General features: G+C 38.7%; 1 protein-coding gene across 1 annotated transcript in view; it reads right to left on the bottom strand.

Moving 5' to 3' along the window:
• The window catches only part of LOC122798549 (nitric oxide synthase, brain-like), a 140,163-nt gene that overhangs the window by 11,536 nt on the left and 111,563 nt on the right, over window positions 1-17,064 (bottom strand). The window contains exons 19-21 of the mRNA XM_044067602.1: window positions 11,194-11,363; window positions 9,328-9,538; window positions 3,893-3,980 (exon numbers count right to left, since the gene is read on the bottom strand). Coding sequence (XP_043923537.1) covers window positions 3,893-3,980; window positions 9,328-9,538; window positions 11,194-11,363 — 469 coding nt within the window. The remainder of the gene's footprint in view (window positions 1-3,892; window positions 3,981-9,327; window positions 9,539-11,193; window positions 11,364-17,064) is intronic.

The following is a 17,064-nucleotide window of genomic DNA, read 5'->3' as shown; positions in this document are numbered from 1 at the left end:
GGACAGATGTGGGGACAGTGTGCTGGAGCATGTAAAAATATACTGGCTAGATATGGGGAAATGATACATGGTTTAGCAGTAAATGAAATCCAGTGGTGTTTTAGCTACCATAAAAATCAGTTAATCTGTTCAGAAGTTGACCTCCTTTCTCCTGAATTATATTGTTTCCTTGACTGTGTTCAACATTTCCATAAACCTTGCACTTGATTCAATGTTTGCCGCCACTGCTAGATCGCTATGTTAATCATCATCCTCACGTTTGATCAATTTTCTCCCAAATTTTCCACCCTCTAGATTTAAAACATACCCTTATCTTTCTGGCTTAAATTCCCTTTTCATCTGTTGTAGTACACATCATTGTTTGGTTGTCATGTTCCTGCCCCCATCTCTTTCAGAAAGCACCCACCTAATAACATTCTTATCTTTCCTTGTACTTCTTTGCTGAAAACCCATTCAGCTAGTTCTGCTTTTCTTTTGGACACCTTATTTATGGTCTTTTGTGGATTTGGGGTTTTCATTAAGTTAATGATGATGGATATGAGGTCTCCAGTAAGTTAGTTATGCAAGATGCAGTGAAATCATTTTAATGTGTTCTCACCCCAGTCATATATGGAAAAATGTCATCCCCCATGTCTATCCGTACTTCCCCTCAGCAGAATTCCAAAATCCTTTTAGCTTTTCATATTCCTTGACACACTCCAAAAGCCAATAAATAAGTTCTTTGTGATGATTGCCTCTATTCTGACTGAATTTAATACAGACTCTTCTGATAGGCACCTTGTAATCTCAGGGTACTTCTTTAATGTTTCTATTGGCATTAGTTTGTAGTTTTTGATGCAGGGTCTTAATTACCAGTACCCTGAGAACACCAACAATATCTCTAGAGTGATTCTTATTTTTTTAACCCACTTCCCCCCACCCAGTTGGTGTGTCTGCTGGGTCACATAACTTATTGTGGCACTGTATAAAAACCTGTAGCTATGTTTTACAAGATAGTTTTTGCTGTGAGGAAATCAGATGTGCAAGTGTTTGTGTGTGTGTGTGTGTGTGTGTGTGTGTGTGTGTGTGTGTGTGTGTGTGTGTGTGTCTATAAAGACATCTCATAAAGACATCACAACACACACTGTCAACAAAGGATTAAATAGCTGAACCCTAATAAAAAATGCACTGTACTGAGAGAGCATCTTAAATGTTTCAATTACATTTTCAGTGCTATAATTGTATTATTTTATATTCAAATCTTAAAATTCCATTTTCATGCAGACCACAGGTCCTGCACTCTTTAGGCTTCTAAAAAAATTGCAGAAGTTAAGAATTTAACCTGAACTTTACATCTTGAAAGAGAAGACATTTTGAATACATTTTATGTCACTGCATGTCGCATGGCTGTTTTTTTTCCTTGTGATCTCTGATCAAACATTTTTTTTGTCATTTATTTGTTTTAAAATAAGTCAAGTGGCTGAAAAATAAAAGCTGTAGTGTCTAGTTTCAGGTTTTTTTCTGGGCAAAGAAGCACAGAATGCAGTAGGTTCAACCACTACATGTATATGAAACCAGAAGTGGATTATTGAAGTAAGCAGTGTTAGCCATGCACATATGAAATTAAATCAGGTCCAGGAAAATAAAAAAGCAAAATCTCTTTCTTTGCATGGCAGATTCTAGGCATGGTCTCACCTTAAAATATATAGTTCTGTATGGCAGATCTTGGGCAATACTCTACTCTTTTCTACATTTTACAAGCTGTCACCCTAACTACCAGAAACGGTCAGTAATTAAAGGACAGTTAGTTAGAGCGGCCTGTATTGTGAGCCAGGAAGAAGATTTCCATGATGAGTGTAAATTATTAAAGAGTATGTTTATGCATAGAGGTTATCCTACCACCTTAATAGATGATTTAATTAATGAAGTGAAAAACAAAAGGTTGAATGGTGTATATAAACCAATACTGAACATTAAATTAACACAGCCAGCACGAACAACTAACACAGATGCCACAAAGACAGCCGGATTGGCATGTCTATCAAGTACATCAAAAAATTCAAAAAATTCAGGGCCAAGGCTTATTTTGACATATAATATGCATAGTTATAATTGTATTGACATCATTTGTAAAAATTGGGGTTTATTTAAAAGTAACCCCATGGTTTATACCAAGACGGGTGACCGTCCTAATGTAACATTTAGGAAAGGTAAAATTTTGAAATCGCTTTTAGAACAACCTCGTGTCACCCATTCGAAAACATTGGGAATGTTTAAATGTCAAAACTGCAATGAAGTGCAGATACGTAGCAGAGAGTAACAGGTTTGTAGTGCAAAGTATTGAATACAAACTAAGATGTCGATCTAACTGTAACTCAAAAATGGTTGTATATTTGACTAAGTGCCAAGGATGCCCTGCGTTTTATGTAGGAAAGACGGAGCGGAGACTCCGGGAAAGAATTTATGAACACCAGTATGCTATAAGCAAGAAAAAACAGGATAATGCACTTGCCAAGCATATTTCCAACTATATGGAACATAGTTTTAAGTTCTTGGTTATCGATCAAATATATGAAAATAAAAGGGGTGCCCCATCATCATTGTTGTTAGAAGAATTAGAACTTAAATGGCAGATTAGGTTAAATGCTTACATATCCCCAGGTTTAAATGAATCATGTTCAATAAGTAGCATTCTTAAACTTAAAAGTTTGCAGAGATGAATCTGCTGTGTGTTTAATAACAGCAAAATTTATGTAATTGGCATTATATTAGACACTGTTAGTAGGTATGTACGTTCTTATTTACAATTCATTATTCATTATCATTCATTATTTATATATTTTTATTTACATTTATTTTTGTTTTTTAACTTGTGATAGAGTAGAATAACAGCTTTTGTGAGACTCATTGAGCACACATCCAATATGAAGTAAGTTATAAGATCATATGTTATTATTTATGTTTGTAAGTGGGAGTTTAAATTTTACCCTCAATTTTTTAAGAAGGTGGAGTTCTTGCATTTTAAATGATTGTTGAATCATAGGCTAGTTGACTGCTTAATTGATTGTCTTGTTTAATTGGGTAATTGAATATACCTGAATCCACCCTTATAAGTGTGGTAAAAGATTTTAATGTTGTATCTGAAGAAGTCTGCATACAGTGCAGACGAAAAGCGCTTCATTCATTAAATTTTACAACTTTTGGTGTAGCTCGTTGGGTTTACTTCTTGGTTTACCTCAAGTCTTGTTCTGGAGATCTTGGGCAATGTCTTAGCTTAAAAACAAAAATATATAGCTCTGACAAACATGAATACTGGTAAATGTGTTCTTTTCATACCTCTTAACCTCTTGGAGCAAGAAATCTGGACAAAGCCGTAACTAGTGGGGGAGGGGAACAAAGGCCCACAAATAGGACAGTTTATAAATGTTGCTCTTAAAAGCTTAGAAAATTAATAGAATAACAGGTTTTGCATAGCATGGATTGTTTGAAGGACATGAAGTCTGAAACTCAAGTGTCTGCCATTATTTTCTGACTTCAGTCCTCAATGATTTGCCAGTAATTTGCCAGAACAACACAATTTTATGAGAAACAGACCAAAAATGAGGCAAAAATCTGTGAAAATCTAGACAGTTGAGAGGTATGGCTTATTTTTTGTTTCATAAAAAATAAAGGTATTGACTTTTGACTTGAATCACTATATGTTTGGAAAGAGTCAGGCTTCAGAAAATTACAGTGATAGAAGGTAATCGACACATCACATCCACATCTTTGGAGTTGCCAGTTTACAAAAGATTTTTTTTTTTTTTTTTTTGCAGAAAACTGCACTTTCACTTTAAATCAGGACATCTTCTAAGGCAAAATACATTACATATACTTTTTTCTTTTCTTCTTGCAATATTGTTAAAAAGCTTACCTTCTCACAAAACAGGGAACTGTTTCCTTAGGATTTATGGAGTTCAGCCACGTAGAACACACCCCATAATGAAGGGGACCTTTTCCATCTGTAAAGTAAAAAGAGGAGGGACATTAGAGGTGAGCGTACCACAGTCTTGTCAAACAAAAGCAGTGAGATCTGGTACAAGATAGCTTATTGGCATGAGCAGAGTATTTACTGACAGTGCCAGTGGCCTGGGTTTAAACCAGAAAGCCAATTGAAGGAAGGACATAAGCAGATCTGGCTGCCTTTCCCTTTTCAGTGAGTGGGTGAACTTGTTCCCTAGTACTGATGCAACAGCACCACTCAGTGGGCATTCATAGAAGTGCAACTAGACTTGCCTAAAATAAGGCTGAGTTAAGCACTATATAACAGATGCAGGTTGAGTCTTTAACCTCAGGCTAATCAGATGGCTCAGCGCTATAGTAAATCCACATCTGCAGAGAGCAAGAATGCAGGGGCAGGAAAAATGCAATACTACCAGATCTCCAGGATAATGATATTTCCTCTTACATTGTCTTGACGACAGGCGTTGAAAATAAGTATAAAGGCTCTTGAAAAGTAGGTACATCCAGGCAGAAAAAAAAACATATGTGCACCCAATTAGCATCATTTTTGTTTATTTGCTGGGTGTAATGATCCATACACACATTAAGATATTAATCAGGGAGACACTGTGAAAAACTGGTGATGTATTGGGACATTAAGCCATCAACTGGATTATGAAAGGAGAAGTGCAGAGATAAGAAGAGGCTCTGAAACTGTCAGGGTAAAGACGGACATCTATTACTTAATGAAAAGTTAGTCTCTCAAATGACATTGTGGCTAGAAATAAGTAAATGAATGTGGTTAGAAATGCTAAAGTAGGAAATCAAAGAAAGTTGACAAATGGCATCAAATGATGGAACAAAAGCTTTAACAGTTATACAGGGGAAAGAAATGGGCAAATTGGATAAAGCTCATTTGGAAGCTGACAGGGGGGAGGGGATATGAAGATAGCATGGATCAAGTGGAAATAAATAGTTTATACCCGTCTTTACCTGGAGGAGTTATGAGCCACACCCACTTGTGCAGGAGGAGGTAGGTGCTCTACACAGACAGATTTTTTCATTAGGAGATATGGTCAAAAGGTGAGGAAACTACAGGAAAACCCCTTGCATTTGGTGCACATTCTGCAAAGCTCCTGAAGGTAGTAAAAAGGTGAGGAAACTATGGAAAACCATTCACTGTAGCGCACATCCTGCAAAGGTCCTGAAGGAGATGGTACACTGCTCATTATGACCACTGACAACACTGCAATGCAAGCTGCTTGGGAAAGGCAAGAAACAAGGACAATGAAAAATGGCTATATATGTGTATTTGTGTGTATGTGTGTGTGTGTGTGTGTGTGTTTGTGTGTGTGTGTGTGTGTGTGTGTGTGCGCATGCGTGTCTGTTTGTGTATGTGTGCGTGGGGTTGGCAACATAACGAACAGGCTCTCCTCCTTCCTGGGACAACTAATTCAGGAATTCCCTACAGATAAGCTTTTGGAGTTTTCAAAAAATCTACCTATCTGTTCAACACCCAATCAGCCTGGATTCACAAAGGGGAGATTCTGCTACTCCAGTGCGATCCATTATTAATCCAGTATGGTGAGTGGGTTATGGCAGAGGTAGACAGATGAAATACAGCAAGTTCAGTATATTGGGCTTCGGCAAAGCTTTTGACTCTCTTCACCAACACAAGCTGTAGGGGCCTTGCGTCAGGCCATAATTTGACTTGACAGGGGAAGCTGGAAGAGCATTCAGGAACAAAGAAAAACATTCTAAGGATCAATGGCACCTGTGAAGTAAACTACAAGATATATTGGAATCAGCTCTGACCAAACACTAATCATATTGTCCAATACCAGAGGAAATGTGCAGTGCTGCTGGAATGTTTACAGGTGACACAGGTAGAAAACGTTTCCAGACATTGGGGAAAGCACTCCATAATAGAACCGAATAAACGATGCAAAGCCCAAAAATACAAATAAATAGACATTATAACTAGAAACATGAGGTGTGACTTTATCTTATATCAGTTAGTACTGGGAAGGGCAAAGGAGAAAAAAAGCTGTTGGGAGTGCTAATCATTCTGATAATAAAACACTGTTTAGGGTAGTAAGGAAGCAACAGCAGTGAAGATATGGTTTCAGAATATTGTGCAGGTTTGTGTTCTGAAACACAGTGGACCATTCTTTTACCATACAAAGCTGCAGTGAAGCCTCTCCTGGAGTATGCATAGGCGCAAGGATACTGGAAGGAGATTCAAAGATCAGTAACATATAAACAAAAAATTGTATTGGATAGTGACTCTATGTTTTAGTGTTGGTTTAGATTTACATTTACTTTAGATTTACTCAAATATTTTTCACAATCTTGAACAGTCATATAATACTTTAAAGTACATCTCATAAAACAGATATAAAAAACATAAAACAAATATTGAAGATAAAAACCATAACAGTACAAAAGCAATCTACTATCTTAATTGTTAAATGAACAACAGCAGTCTCTGAAATAGAAATGGATGGCTGACGGGACAAATAACATAATATATGGCCTACCCCATTAAACTCCCAGATATATATGAATGCTTATAGTATTTTCCTGAAAGTCATCATCTTTGTATCTTAGCCTGGCTTTTCCTGTGCAAAGCACTGCTTTCCAACAAATGAAAAAGCACTTAACTGCAAATAACTTCAGCCTCACCTCTGAAGTCAGATCAGGGTAATAAGCCCCACTGTCTCTCAGTTGCAGGGACAGTGGTTCAGTACTGGCCTTCAGAACTGGGTACTAAATCTTAGTGATATTTCTAAAATAGAACTAATCACTGCAGAAGCCTGATCTGTCATAATTAATTCCCTGTATCAGCTATAGGATTCCTGAGAAACTGAGGGCACAGAAAATAGTGAGTCATTAAAGCATTTGATACTTTACCATATTTAGGTATTGTTAAAAATCGTAAGGCATGTAGTGCTAACCAGTTTATTGTTAGACAGAGAGATAATTGACTTAATGGAAGGAAACAATAAATAACCAAACTGGGACTCTCACCATCCTGGACACAGGGGTCTGTACTGAGGCTCATGTTACTTAATTTTGCTTTTTTATCATTTCCCATGTCTGACAAGGTGTGGGACTCTATGTACGCAGATGACTGTAAACTAGGAGCAGTGATTCCATGCATACCACTCAACCTCTTATTGCAAACAATCTGGACAAAGACCTACAAAATGAGGGGACAAAGGCCCAAAAATAGGGTCATATTTTAAATATTGATCTTATATGCTTAGAAAGGTGCTAGAGTAACATGATTTGTTTTAACATACATTCTCTGAAGGATTTGAAGTCTGAAACTCAAATGTATGTCATTATTCAGTGACTTCAGTCCTCAGATCATACCAGTGATTTGCCAGAAAACCAAATTTTTTTATGAGGAACAGACCAAAAATGTTGTTGTGTCTTTCGGCTTTTCCCGGTTAGGGGTCGCCACAGTGGAACTCAGGTCCGCTAATGATTGGCAGCAGATTTTTACGTGCCGAGATGCCGGCCCTGACGCACAACCTTCAACTAAGGTATGCCCATTCACGCATGTCTCCACACAGAAGACGCTCTAGCTGAGAATCGAACAGGACAACGTCTTACTGTGAGGCGACAACGCTACCGCAGCATCACCACCGCAGAACAGACCAAAAATATGAATCAAAAATATGAATATGGACATTCTGCAAAAATCTGTACAGTTGAGAGGTATGCAGTCATGCCCAAATCACACTAATACTGTTACAAGTTCTTACATGAAATAAATATTTAGGAAAGTGATCTAATTCCAAAGTTCAGTCTTAACAAATATATAAAATTCAGTATTTTGGGCCAGCTAGGATAAGCAGGGGCAATAAACATGGATAACCAAGCATTGTCTGAAAAGAATAATATAAAACATCTTTGAATAATTTTAAAATATAAGGGTAAGAACACCAAAAATGGCAGGCTTAATTTTTAGAAGTATTGCAACAGGTGACACTGTTCTATTATATAATTTATGGAAGTCTCTAATAAGGCATATTTTAGAGAACAATGGGGTTTTGTGCCTATGAACAATTTGAAATAAATATCTTGGAACTTGTACAATACAAATACACTAAAAGAATTCTGTGTCTATAAGGAATTATGAGGACCAAGTTAAACCCATACACTTTAGTAAGGGATAAGGTGTGTTTCACATTTAAAAGTATTTTGCAATCCTAATTGACAGGCTCACTAAATATAATTTTATTTGTAATTTAAATTGACTCTGTAAAATAGTTATGTTTATTGGACAGACTGTAGTTAGGTTTTGGAACTGCCTACCATTACCTATTAGACAGAATTTCCAATATTTCAAAGACCACATAGATGCATGGGTAGGCAATACAAAGTACATGTGTTCTTTAAAGGAGTTTGTGTTTCTTAAAGGCCAATAAAACTAAACACAGCTTAACTAACTTACAAGCCTACAACGAGAAAAGTAATAAAAAAATGGTAGTGACACAGGTCCCCTTATCAGAAGTGTAATTTCAAAGGGACATTAGAAAATGTTGAAATTTACTGTAAAACTTTTAAAGCATTTTTTGCAAGTGGGTGAAACCCCCTGCATCCCTCAGTGTAGGGGGTCTACACCACCCACTCCTCTGCTGCTTTTATATCCTACTCTGAGATACTGGACCTTGGAGAGGGAATACTCTGAGGTAATGCAACCTCAGACTTAATATAGATTCAGCATTATACAAATTTATACTCTTTTTAGTATGAAGATCACTACTACAGACTGCTAACTGAGGAGCTGGGGACTGCACCGGGATAGAAATAGTCAGGTTGATTCCATTGTGCTTGCCTATTTAAAGTACAACATGAGTAAAATGTTTGTTATACGACTGGTGATGGATGTTTGATAGTGCCTTTCCATATCAGGCATGGAATAGGGCATAGGAGAGGCAGTGAAAAGAGGGTAGGATAGAAGGGGAAGGTCAATAGAGGAAAATATATGGGACAAGACACCTACTTAGGGGTTAATTGTACATTTAAGCAGACAATATGCAATGGCCTTTTTCCTTTGGCAGATGTGATTAAATGTCATGCTCTTCTCTTCTCAGGTTTGAAGGCATCACAGCACCTCTCATCTTCTCCTACTAAACTGGTTATTTCTGTATGATGGACAGATTGTATATGATCATATGACAGACAGCACATTCCACTTTAAGGCTGGTAACACCTCTGTCATGATCTATATCTGGTAGGTCTGAAGCTTCTAGCATTTCAGCAACACACACACACTACAGAACAATTTCTCCTTTTTTCAGGTCTCTCACCTGCATGTTTTTTCCATAAATACTATAGCATGTAATAACTTACTTTGGGTGTGGTAAGAAAGCACTCCGACTGTCAAGTGGACCTCACTGGGATGGGCATCTGGAGAGGAGCTAATGGAGTAATAACGAGGCTGCAGCAATGGAAGGCTCAAAAGTAGCAGTGATGTCGGAACCCGTACAGATGGAAACTCCTGCAGAACTTCAGGGATGGTGGGACTGCTGTACCATTTCCATTCCTCATATTCCTGTGTTCCCTGTGGAAAGAGCAGTACATAATCAGGGTGTATAACAGACTCAAGACTGAAGGCCATGAGAAATGTCACTCAAAGATACACTATTATGTGTAACTGAGAGAAGCATCAATGAGTGTGTGTATGTGAGTGGGTGCATTTGTTTGTATTTAACATTTGTTAACTGGGTAGGTGAGCTGGCAACAGGCAATACACATTATGCATTAATGCAATTGCTGACTGTATAATTTCAGAAAAACTACAAAAAATAAACAAGTCAAAATATCTGGACCTCATCCAACAATCAAAATTTGAAACTCTATGCTAACAAAAAGCAAAAACAAACAAATAAAAAAAATACTAGTAGTATTTAATGCGACACAGTTAGTAGATGCACAGTTTATGCAGGCTCTGACCTGTATGATTATGGGAAATATACAATAATGGTAATATGTTGATCCAGACCATGTTCTTTACCATATGATGTACAGAGTATCTAAACATTTGCCATAAATCGCACAGAGTAAATAATTAACTCTGTAAACTTTTTAACAAGAGCCATGAGTAAGTGTTTAAATTATGTGATCATGGCAGAAGCAAAAGAGGTTTTAGAATGTTACATAAGAGGGAATAGTTCAATAATGGCGTGGATTATGCATAGTGGGAAGATGAGGCAAGACTTAAGCAGCACTGACTAAGAGGAATGCAAAAATGTTTGAGTTTGCCTAAATGATGGTAATTACCAAGAATAAGGCCAGAGGAAAAAATTCAGATACATTGAAAGGCTCCATTTTACAGAATGAAAGTGAAAGCTGTATTCAGTTCACTAATTAACAGATATTGCACACGAAAAGAAACAGTACTAGGATAATATAATATACAAGATAATATTCAGGTCTCTGATCATAACCAGCTTATATGTTCAAGACAAGGAATCCAAAAAATTCACCTTGAGAGCACACACACACACACACACACACACACACACACACACACACACACACACACACACACACACACGCACACACACACACAAACATGGACATATGCATATGGGTACGCGTACGTGCATGCACACACACACAGACACACACACACACACACACACACACACACACACACACACACACACACACACACACACACACACACACACAGGCATGAACACATGGACATGGGCACACACGCACGCACACACACGTACACACACACACACACACACACACACACACACACGCACACACACGCACACACACACACACACACACACACACACACACACACACACACAAGCACGTAATGTAATTCTATTTGACTTGTAAATCTGCATTTCTGGCACACAAATGCATTTTATCTTACACATTTAAATACTTTCTATTTATTGTTAACTTCTTTATGCAAGTAAATCTCCCACATTCAAATTGCTTATACATTTACATCTTATATTTCCCTTGTGTTGTTCATCTAAACTTTACATAGCAATTGTATTGTACATAGGTGCTTTAGTTGTTTGCAACATCCTTCTATAAATCCAAAAGCTCTGACTGCAGTATTTTTGCTACTCCAGCTGCATGCATCATAAAAATATCAGTCACATAATCTTAACTTTATTACATGTAACTTATTTTGTTATATGAAGTAAATGTTAATAAATTAGAAAAGTTAGCAAAATTCCATACCTGGCTAAGAACCTCCAACCTTGCCTTTTCCCTAGGATCTGTGGCTTGACTGGCCAACATCTGTAGAAGCTGTGGAGTTGGTGGGCTGGTGATGTCCAGGAACTGCGAAAATGCCTGGAAAATATTGCAAGGTGGTAGCTTGCTGTCAGGGACCCACCTTGTAACAGGCCCTGAAATAAAACAATAAAGAGAAAACTCCTATTAATGGCAAAATACATTTATTCAATTAATTAAGCATCAGCTGGGTCAGTGAGTTGTCCCAGTGGCATACCTCTCAAGAGTCCCGAATTTTGCAAAATGTCCAGATTTTTTCCTCATATTTTTGGTCTGTTCCTTATATAATCTGTGGTTTTCTGGCAAATCACAGAGGACTGAAATGGGTCTATATTAGATAGTCGAAGTTCCGTAACTCCGAACACCTAATGGTTGAACCATTAAGTTCAAAGTTACAGAACTTTGACTATACTAAAAAAAAAAAAAACACAACTTACAAAACAATAACTTGTTGTAAGCAGGGGGGGCAAGTCCATCTGCACCTCCCACGTGGGGGGGCTGTACCCCCCACACCCCCCGCTACTTAAATATACCAACTCCGAGATCGCACCACATTGAAGTGAATGGAAACCTCCGCTTACGGACATTTCCATTCAAACGCTCGAACTTTTACAAGTTCGAACGTATGGTCTCGACCATATGTGGTTCGAACTTGTAAAAGTTTGACTATGTGAATGGAACCCGACTAAAATCACTAAATAATGCCATACATCTGAGCTTCTGACTTCATACCTGTCAGAAAATTAATGCTAACAAAAATTCTGTTATTCTAGCAACTCATTAAGTTTATAAGAACAATGTTTAAAACCTGTTAACATTTTGGGCCTTTGTTCCCCTATTATTTTAGGATTTGTCCAGATTTCTTGTGCAAAGAGATTGAGAGGTATGCCCAGTGGGCTCTTTTCAGCCAAGACCTAGGACAGAGGCAGAATAAATAAAATTCAAAATATGGAGGAAATATGTGAAACTACAGAGGTCAATTGTAACAGGCAAAGTTAGTACTAGTTGCTGCATTATTTCATGTAAGTAAAGTAAAAAATACACAGTGAATAAAACAAAACAAATTAGAAATAGAGAGGTCTAAATTCTAAAACTATTTCAAAGGCAGCCTCTAGTAAACATAATTTGGCCAACAATGCAGTGATCTGATTCATGCAGTATACCCCAATGGATACCACTACAGATGTACATAAACAAAATGTTTTCTGTAGCCAGCTGTCAGACAAAACGCAGCCCTTCATTTCCCAAGGTAAGTAAATAATCAGCTTATAATATAAGCAAGTCACACTTATTTTTATTTTATTGTTTGTTGACCAGGTTAGTCCCACTGGGCTAGTAGTATCTTTTTAGGGGAGACCTGAGGTGGTATTTATTCTACTGGGGGAATTTAGCAAGGGCATCTGGGAACTTCCCAGACTATTTTTAATAGGTGTTTTATGATCTTTTGTAGTCACATGAGCAACTACAAACTCAGCTTTTCTGGATTACAGACTGTAACACTTAGTTTGACTAAGTCAGTGTGAAAACAATCTCCCCAGGAGTTATGTGAACATATACTTCTTTTCTTGTAAATTGATTTACTGATATCAGGCAATAGCACAAGTAGCCACCTTTTCCATTGGCTGGCTGGCTCATGTCACTTGACATCACTACTGATAGGTTAAAGGTTGTTCAGTTAGTCAGTAGTCAAGCTACTCACAGCACACAAAATACTTCGCTGTCCACTTAAAACCCCCTCTCTGTCAAATATCAGCCAATGGCATCCACTGAATAGAACCCCAAGATCCTCAGAACTTAAACTGTTTCTAATAAATCAAATAATTATTATGATGACTTGCTGTCACCATCACCAAGGCATGGAACAAATTTCGAAACCATATCAGCCATATAATAACCTGCAACAATTCGAATCCACCCTAAAATATCACCTGGCAACTAATAAACTATGCAACTGTACCACACTTACAGTCTGAAGAACGCAGTCCTGACTCTGTCCACTATGGATACTATACAAGTGTATTAATATAGTATTTTTGATTTTACTCACAATATCTGGAAAACATGTATTTCTTTAATCTGATATACTTTGTAAAAAAATGTTGACCATTTGCTTTGAAATAATATTTCTCAACCGTTTTTCTTTTGAATTGTCAAAAATGTATTTCTATCCTTGTTTTGGAGCTTTTCTCCTTAGGCCTCCCAGAAAACAAAAATAAATGAATAAATACATCATGCAAAATAAGGATAACTGATATGGTGAGCCAAAGTTTCTGCATTAAATATCCAGGTTGTACTTTTTATTTGCTGAGCAGCAGCCCAGGAACAAACTGTTAATGAGAGCATCAGGAAATTCCTAAAGACACTATTTCTTAATATTTCCTAAACAAATAGTTGTAACATACATTTTTAAGGAACATTAAGGTACCTTTACTCTGGTGACTTGGAGAGTTAGAAATTAGGACTCGTGCATTCTGTTTTTGATGAAGGTTATCTAAGATGGACGTTGCTTTACAGCTAGAACTCCTTATAAGCTGTTGACCTCAGTTTGTAGTGAAATCCTTTGTCTAGAGGCCTATCTGTTTTCTTGGTGAGAGAAAGTGAACAGAATTGGTTTAATCTATCCAGGGCATTCCAGTAACTGTTATTGTTTGGATAATTGGTCTGCTTTCTGTTTCTGTGCCTTAAATAGCCAGTGTTTTAAATCAGATATACCTGTTGCTCAAGCTGTTGCAGAGAGACTGACTTACTGACTGCTGTAATATTTAGAAAAGATAAAAGAGTTTATTATCAATTATCGTCTGCACTTTTGATTCAATATCTCTGTAATCTGTATAACTGTTTTTCCTCACCCACCCTCCCAGTTCTTGTTTTGGTCTTTTTGTCTTGGTGGCTTTCAGTTGCTTGCCTCTGGTAAAAAGATGATACTGGACACACACCCCCAGTCGCATTACATCAGCTCGTTCTACTGTTAATAGTGAGAACCTAGCAAAGCCCCGCCCCTTTAGCTTCTGCATACTGAATTATCTCATTATCTTCTGCCTCTTCACTTTCTACTAAAAAACAAAACAAAAAAAAAATCCTTTCCTGGAACTAGTGTAGTCCAGATACAGATTTGCTGTATCCAGGACTTTTTGTAAGCTTCTGAGCGGTGCTCTTCAATTTTTTTCCCTTAGATCTGCTAATTCTCTGCTCTCCTGCACTTTTACTAGCTTATTAATCTAGCACTTTACCAGACTTCTTGTAGCAATTATTGTAGCACACAACAGTGCTACCAGCACTAAACGTTCTACAAGGAAACAGCTCCAGTAATTATTGTTAATGCCCACCCCTCCAGGCATGTCTAAAGGTCAGTTCCCTGTGCTTTCTCCTATTAGCCTGCTGAGCTTGGGCATCCTGAGGCAATGTAACAACTGCCTCATGTACACTGACAACTCTCTCCTCTTACCTCCCAATACTCAGACTTGCGAGAGAGGCACTTATATATCCAAACTGGAAGCCATGCACTCTGCAGCCAAGACCGGAACAGCTGGTCAAGAGGAGAAGGTCAACACTTGCACCACACCACATGGAACACACAGCCCTCCAGAACACACACCAGCACTGCCTTCATATAAAAACACAAACCACACACCCACCTTCGTGGAGGCTCTCAATAAAAATCTACACAAACAGCAGGAACATCCAAGGTAGAAACGCACTCAACCACCACAACACTAATCATGAAACACATAACTCTCCTAAACAGTGTGCCACTCAACCAAAGCCCCTAAGGCAAAACAGCATGCCCAACACACTAGTCATAGATGACTTGATAGTAAGGCACACTGATGTCCCACTCACTAGGTTGAACAAGAAGAAAGTAACAGCTGCCTGTCAGGTGCCAGGATCCGCCACATAATGCACGCACTCAGGTCCCTCAACAACAGGTACAAATATGACTCTGTCATTGTACATGTGAGTGTGAATGACCTGAGACATATCTCCATGGACTACATGAAAAGAGACATGGAGGAGCTACCGGATTATGTAGCCCAGACGGGTATGACCCTAGCCCTGAGCAGCCTCTTACCATCACCCAGAATGATACCACAGTACAAGCAGAAAATGATTGATTCCAACAATTGGCTAAGTTTCTGGTGTCATTCTAAGGGGATCCAGTATCTGTCTGCCTGGGATGACATGATTGACAGACCTAAATGCTTTGCCAGAGATGGCCTGCATCTGTCACCCCTGGGCTTCCGGATACTGACCAAGGCAATTGCCACCTGTATAGTGCCTTTTTTAGGTAGTCTTCCAAAGACCAAATTAGCACCATAACAGCTGCAAACAAATGCAATCCGAGGGTCATGCTGCTCAATGCTAGAAGTCTAAATCTCATAATGCACTCACTCGAAGCACTCCTTAAAATGGAGAACATCGACATTTCTGCTGTAACAGAGACTTGGTTCAAGGCAGCAGATAGCATCCCTGCACTACCAGGCTATAACTCATTCCATACCTTCCGCCCTAAGAACTTGGACCAAAGCTACAAAAGCGGTAGTGTTTCCATATTAATAAAGGATGCGCACACCTCCAGACTGGTAGCCCAACATGACACATCAGAGATACTTCAGGTGCAGCTAACATTGGGTAAGACGGCGATTCAGGTCGTAGACTTCTATATATCCCCAACCATGACCCAAGACTCATGCTCCACATTCCTAAGCACCCTGGAGAATATTAGAATCCAACCTAACACTCTCATACTGACTGTGACTTCAACTACCACGCCATTAACTGGGAAAACTACTCATGTACCCATACACTTGCCCAACGTTTCCTGGAATTCATTAATTCCAATGCCCTGGACCAGCTCATTCTTATGCCCACTAGAAGTAGCAACATCCTTGACCTGGTCATTACTAACCTGGGTGACTGTTGCTCTGTACCAATAGTCATCTCCTCCCTGGTTAGATCCGACCACAAACTAATCACCTTGGAAATCCACATCCTTCCCACCCACCCCACAAAGGTAACCACCATGATAGTGGACAGTGGTCTCACCTTTGATAACCACATCGCCACAACAGTCAGGAAATCCTTCTATGTGGCACACCTTATCACTAAGGGCTTTTCATCCAGAAAAAAGGATGTCATTGTCCCACTGTACTCATCCCTCATTAGACCCATTATAGAGTACAACGCCCCATTTGGTATGTACCTCACAAGACATTTGCAACAGCTGAAAAGGCCGCAGAAATACCTCACTAAAAGAATCACAGGCCTAAAGCAGATGCCCTATACTGACCATCTAAAAATACTCCAGCTATACTCTGTGGCATATCGTCTATTCAGAGGCAATCTCTGCTTAACATACAAGGCCATGTCAAACCCTGAGTTGCTGGACATGCTCCACTTAACGATATTCCAATCCCTCAGAGCCACATGCTCCAGGGATCTAAACCTTGTCATCACAATGAACAAAACATGCTGGAGGGATAGGTTCCTGACCCAGAGAGTTCCTATACTCTGAAATAGACTGCCCATACATGTCAAGCAGAGTGCCTCCTTGGCACTCTTCAAAAGGAACCTTGACGACTGGATGGAAGATAGGAAATTCACCCCGGGGATCATGTCCGTCACCTTGATAGACAGGGGTCCAGGGAAGTAAATATTGTGGGAAGAAATATCCAGGGAATTGTTATGGCTAGGCTTGTATAGGCTCTAGGGCCGATAGCCTAGTACTAACCTATGAAAAACTTCTCCAAATCTAACTTTGGGCTCCTAAAAACAGAGGTGGCTAACTTCACGGCACCCATGCAATTGGAGAACAGCTGC

The sequence above is a fragment of the Protopterus annectens genome, chromosome 3.part1 (assembly GCF_019279795.1).
Source record: "Protopterus annectens isolate FY-2018-M chromosome 3.part1, PAN1.0, whole genome shotgun sequence".
Classification (NCBI taxonomy): domain Eukaryota; kingdom Metazoa; phylum Chordata; order Ceratodontiformes; family Protopteridae; genus Protopterus; species Protopterus annectens.
The sequence above is the reverse complement of the archived record's forward strand: the minus strand, read 5'-3'. Positions and strand labels throughout refer to the sequence as shown.